The following is a 6,000-nucleotide window of genomic DNA, read 5'->3' on the forward strand; positions in this document are numbered from 1 at the left end:
GTGTAACACCGGCAGTTTGGAGTATTTTCCGGAAGCCACATAAAGGGCATCACGGCGACAGTGTCAGCGAGCAGGGGCCCGTGACAGAAGAAAGGTGCCCTGGCCTGGCGTCTCAGAAGTCCCCCCCCCCAGAATCTCCTCGCCGCATCCAGGCAGCTGGCGATACGCGTCGAGGTGTAACGTGACGCCGTCATGAAAGAGCAGCAGACACAATAAGAGAGGGGCTCGCCTACAGGTCGGGAGCCGTATCTCTGCTGCAGGGGACAAGGGTCCGCTCTGTTCACTTTTGACAAAACTTACAGTAGCCCGGAGCATTAATAATTTACAGCGCAGTGTGCTTTGGTGAGTGAACTTGTGTGTTTTAAACTGGGAATTCAAAGACTCGGTGAAGATTGATGGCTGGGGTTCACAAACTAAATCATTTTTCGAACTTCAAACTTGTCCTGTGTTGCATTTTAAATGCTTTTTTTTTTTTTTTTTTTAAAGTTGCCACTCATCCTGCACAAAACACACACACACAGTGTCGGATTCAGCACCTTTTCCCACCCACACAAGTGTCCTCTGTAGACAGTGATCCTGGGTCATACCTCAGAAATGTCATACACAGATCCTGGTGCAGTTATCACACCTGTGTGGCACTGAAGCTCGCACTTAACACCACACGAGGCACAGGTTTGAGACACGGACCTTTGCCGGCAACTGGCTTGAGAGGAGAGGAGTGTCAAGTTTGGAGACGATTCGTGCGCTGCTCCGGCTCATCTTCCGAGCCAAAAGCGACAAATTCAAAGTCAAACGGAAGCCCAATTTAGCCGTGAGTAAAACCCGAGTCACGTGAAAGACAACACACACACACACACACACACATATAAAAAGCTCAACTTATTGGCACGACAAGACACAGGCTAGCTTAAAACAGACGGCACATGCTAGAAAAAAAAAAGAAAGAAAAGAAATGAAAAAAGAAGCTGCTCGTTCGAGTTCAAATAACTTAAACAGTTTATTGAATATATTTAACTTCGTTTAGTCGCAGCTCTCCCCCCCGCAAAGTAAAGCCCTCGCCTCGGTTTGCGCTTTTTCTTCAAGACGTGCGTTGAGATAAAAGTTTTAAGCTAGGTGTTCATCGTTAGCTAACGTTTGATAGTCAGGTACGAGCGCGAGCGAGATGTCACTCGTATCAGAGCGAGATGTCATCAGCTCAGACAGCGGCGTCAGATGCGAAACGTGCAGGGGAGTGTATGTGGTTTTATTTTTTTAGTTAAGTTCAATAAAAAAATAAAAAAAAGAAAGAAACACCAACGTCCGGAGCTCGTCAAACCCCGCTCCTAACGTGTTGATGCATCTGTCAGAAGTGAAAAAGAAAAGCGAGAAGAGGACACGTTTCGCTCCCAACTTGCCGGTGAAAGTCCGTTCCAAAAAAAAAACCAAAAAAAACCAAAAAAACAACTCGCATGTTTTTAAAACGCTGCGAAGCGACCAAACAAACTTAACTTACCCAATGACAAGAACGGTTTGGTTTCCATGTCTTGTCTGGTAGGTTAGCTCATGCCAGCTGAGACGACCGCGTTCGGAGAGTTTTTTTTTTTTTTTTTTTTTTTTTTTTTCCAACGGGCTTTCGAGCAGAGCAGACCGGACCAGGTCGCCGCTGCCGCCGCCGCTTCTGCTGCTGCTGCTCGCTTCTTCTTCTCCTGCCGCCGCTGCTGCTGCTGCCGGTGCTGGGGTGTCCTCTTCAAGTGGACGGAGCTCGGCTCGAAGCGGTCGGGGGAAAAAGAAAAAAAAAAAGTGACAGGTCGATGTGTGATAGTCTCGGAAGATAACCTAATGTTTCTTGTCCTCTGTTTGCTCACTCAGCTGCTGCGCTCACACTCCTCTCCCTTCTCGTGCTCGCCGTGCAACAACTCCAACTACTGGATCCGCACTGCAAAAGGGACCTGTGCAGGGGGTACTCCCACCGACGTAGGCCGAGCCGCAGCGACGCTGCAGACAGAAGCGATGAGAGAGGAAAGTAACGGGAGCCCTTGTCGTGAACTTTTGAAATTAACTGCACAATAGGAAAAGAAAACACAAGCACCAAGCGCAGATATGAAGTACAGTGCAGATTTCCTTCCAGGCAGAATTTTTTGTTTCCTTCTCCCAAATCACGTGGAGCCCCTTTACAGCTAAGCAGCAGCCACTTCTTTCTTTTCAGCTGCTTATCTGCTGTTATTGTAACCTGGTCACATCTGTTGAGCCAGGGCTGTTGGCTCAGTAGATGGATGTTTCAACTGCATCTGCAATTAGCCTATCTCTCTAGCTTTCAGTCTCTCTTTAAGCTCCAACAACACAAATAAGATCAAGTAAAAACGTTTGAAAAGCACATCAGTCCATTCTTCTGTATCTAGAGGAATGGACTGATGAGCCATTTAAGGTGCGCTGTGTCTATATGTTATGGATATGGATTATGTTTTCAATAACTGATAAACAAGCTGAGCTCAGAGGACAATGAGGTTCCCCAGAGCACTGGTTCGAGCTTGAAAGGTGGCAGGGTCCGCCACGTATAAGCGAAGTGAAACAGTGTGAAAGTGAACTGTCCAGTGAATTCAGTCAATTTGTCAATGAAGATCCATCGTTGTTTTCCCCAAAACTACATAGTGCACCTTTTAAATTATTAAAAATTCCAGGCTGGCCTTCAAAGCATTAAAACTTTACGTCATTGACTACTGAGCATTTCGTACATTTAGACTCAGATTTGGTCAAACTTTAGCCATCACAAGGCTGCAACAATCTGTCTTTGTCGTGCCGCCGTGCTGTTTTCCAAAGCAACAGGCGGGATTTCTAAAAAAAGAAAAAAACATTAAAGGATAAGTTCACCCAAAAATGAAAATTTTGTCATCATCTGCTCGCCCACATGCCGATGGAGAGTCAGGAGAGGTTTCGTACTCTACAAGGTGTTGATGGAGCTTCCATTCTGCAGCATTATCCTAACTTACAGCATATCAGCAGCATATCAGCAAAGCAATCGCTAACTGCTGCTAACTGTAGCTGCCGTTAGCTGGTAAGCTTAGTTTACCATGCAGCTAGCTATCGTATTAGTTAACACTGTCCGTAAAACCCCTTAAATGTTTTATGGACTACAAAACTTCCCCTCACTTCCCATCGGCATCAGATTGAGGTGGAGGTGGAAGTTTGTTTTTGTTTTGTTTTGTTTTTTATTTTGGGATGAATGTATCCTTTAAGACTTCCCTGTCTCTCCAACAAATCCAGATATTATACCAACTTCAAACCATGACTCAAAATGAAACTGGCTATCGTGACCCATTGGTAACAATGAGATATTGTGTTTATAATGGGTAAAGCAATGACAAAAGTACATCCAGACCGTGAAAGTTGTGCAATCTAGAATGTTAACAATACCAACAGTTTTCTCCAGATTCCTCGGTCTACATCTGCTAATGTTTTCTACATTCATACTCTGATCTGCCAAGAGTGGCACCAAAAAAAGAACTATGAATTTATTGCAGATGCAAAAAAAAAAAAAGTTTTCGGGGCAGATTCACATAAGCCCCCCTCGGCTAGCTTTTCACAGCGAGCTGCAGCGCGCTCCATTTGCATAACTCTCGCTGCATCGCAGCTAGATCAAGATCTCTGCCATTGTTCCTCGCTGCTGTGTCTGCTCTGACCATGACAGTTTATGCCTAATTCAAGCCACATCCATCTTGTGTGCACCTCCTCCCCTTCAACACTCAATCCTGCAGGAGGCACATGTTTCAGGAGAGTGAAAAATGGCCTCTCTCCGGCCCCCAGATTGAAGGAGGCTACCGCAGATGCCGGCTTTACTGTAAAATCCCTTATGTGAGTGCATACAGGAGCGATGTGGGGCATACATACACCTCCTGCAGCCATCCTCAAGGCCCCCTCGCGCTGAGCCTGCTCCTATTAAGCACTCGAAGGTGTTCATCGCGTTTGTACCGAGGCGAGATACATAATTAATGCAATGTATGGCACATCAGAGATCAAAGGCAGTTGTGAAAAAAAAAAAAAGAGAGAGAAAAGTTAAGTCTGACCGGGCACTGATTCAAGGTGTGTTTGTGTGCATGTGTGTGTAAGAGAGAGAGAGAGAGAGAGAGTGTGTGTGCATTTTGTCGTGTGTGTGTGTGTGTGTGCAGACAGAAATAATGAGTACTGCGGATAGGCTGATTATTCCGCTCAAGGTTTGCTTTTGGGCGACCGTGTCCTTCATCCGTCTTCCTTGTAAACAATTATCCGTCATCAGAGTGTGTCATGTTAGCACGGCAATGTTAAGTGACTTAAGTGGCTGGGTAAATGCTCATCAGAAAGGGGAGGGAGGGAAGAGCAGCGATTGGACATCCTCTTTGTCTTCGGTTCAGGAGGCTGTCGTGCCTCGGGCCTTCGCTCTGTAATAGAAGACAGACACAACACGGCCCCCTTTTTTTTTTTTAAACACCTCGATCAGGCCGGTTTCTCTCATCTGCCCGGCTAGAACGAGCTATTTAATCCCCAACTCCGGCCATGATTAATAGCCGTACGACCCTTCACCCCCATCCATATAAATTCTCTGGAGGCTGTTTTGGCTCTCCTCAGCGCCTCACACCTCCATGCAGAGGTTCCTCCAGTCTATACTTAACTTCTTAATTGCGAGATCTCTTGGCTCGGTTCCTTTCGTTCTTCTTCTGCCGTGTTTTTCTCCACATTAAGCAATGTGTTTGGGCCTCCGGGGACAGGGGAGACCACCGTTAACGATGCACTCTGCTGTAGTTGCTTTGACAGCCAACCTCCTCCTCTTTCTCCCTCTCTTAAAGTGGGTGATAAATGAGACAAGGGCCTTTTGGTCTCCTTTGTACTTTGACCATTCACAACAAGCTCATCCGTAAAAGCGATCATGGCCTCTTTCATTGGCATTGACAATGGTCTCCAATCCCGAGGAATGTCCGGAGAGATATACACTGCAATTTTTTTGTGTGAATTTTTTCTAGTTTATACGTCAAAAATAATCGGGAAGATGAAGAATTGGGGAAAATGCTCAGCAGAGTACAATGCTCAGTAGTTGCCAGAGTGTAAGGTGACGTCATCAAATAGCTTTATACGTCTTAACAACCCAAATTACAAAATGTCACGTGAAATTTGTCCTCTCACATGAAAAAATGATGCAAATGAGGAAGTTAATTGGCCATCGTGAAGTTTTTTTTTTTTTGTTTTTTTTACATATGAATGAAAATTTCGACATGTGAAATTCACATTTTCACATGTGAATTACATACACGCATACGTATTTGGCCTTTTTTCACATGTGGGTAAGAATTTACATATATGGAAACAAAACACGGCACATGAAGTCACACACAGTTTGCACATGTGAATACCACATTTTCTTAAAATTTGATGTGCCATTTGCTATTTTCACATGTGAACTAACATACGCGAACTGGGCATTTTCACAATCGACCATACTCAAAGGGTTGCAAAGTGAATTTCACACATGGAAAATTTCTTTCAAATCTGTGAAAAAAAACAGTAGATCATTTGCACATGGCGGCCATTCTTATGGCAACGCATTGCTAGATAAATGTGACCAAGATGTGTGTTGGTGTTTAAGAATAAATATATTGTGTATTAAACAGTAATGTTAGCAAGGAAGTGGTTGATTGCTAATGTCAGCTGTTGTCTACCACCCTGGCTGTGATGTCAGAGGAAAACAATATCAATTATTGATTATTTTTCTACATATATGAAGGAACATTTCCAAAGTTAAATGAAAGTTTTTCATGTCAAGTATGTTCAAGATTGGCTTTTTTCACATTTAGATAATCATCTCCAGATGTGGAAACCCAATACTCAGAGGTATTCAATTTACAATTATGTAAAACACAGTAAAACACCATATTTTCAAACAACAGAATCTGGAACCAGTAACAATCTGACTTTTTTTTTGCTCGATCCGTGACTTTCACATTTCACCAAATACCAAAACTTTTGTACGTTAGCATTAATGCCAAGGCTCTCAAA

At 44.0% G+C, this 6,000-nt stretch overlaps 1 protein-coding gene and 1 long non-coding RNA gene across 5 annotated transcripts in view; one reads left to right on the forward strand and one right to left on the reverse strand.

Annotated features, from left to right (window-relative positions):
• Positions 1–1,625, reverse strand: part of rxraa (retinoid X receptor, alpha a) — a 113,204-nt gene extending 111,579 nt beyond the window's left edge. For all 4 annotated transcript variants that reach the window (XM_037118316.1, XM_037118313.1, XM_037118315.1 and 1 more), the window contains exon 1: positions 1,493–1,625. In XM_037118316.1, coding sequence (XP_036974211.1) covers positions 1,493–1,520 — 28 coding nt within the window. In that variant the 5' untranslated portion in view covers positions 1,521–1,625. The remainder of the gene's footprint in view (positions 1–1,492) is intronic.
• On the forward strand, positions 1,613–2,693 carry LOC119030591. The gene is made up of 2 exons (XR_005078338.1): positions 1,613–1,754; positions 1,849–2,693. It is a non-coding gene; the product is annotated as an uncharacterized LOC119030591 (long non-coding RNA).
• The last annotated feature ends 3,307 nt before the right edge of the window (positions 2,694–6,000 follow it).

The sequence above is a fragment of the Acanthopagrus latus genome, chromosome 12, assembly GCF_904848185.1.
Source record: "Acanthopagrus latus isolate v.2019 chromosome 12, fAcaLat1.1, whole genome shotgun sequence".
NCBI lineage: Eukaryota > Metazoa > Chordata > Actinopteri > Spariformes > Sparidae > Acanthopagrus > Acanthopagrus latus.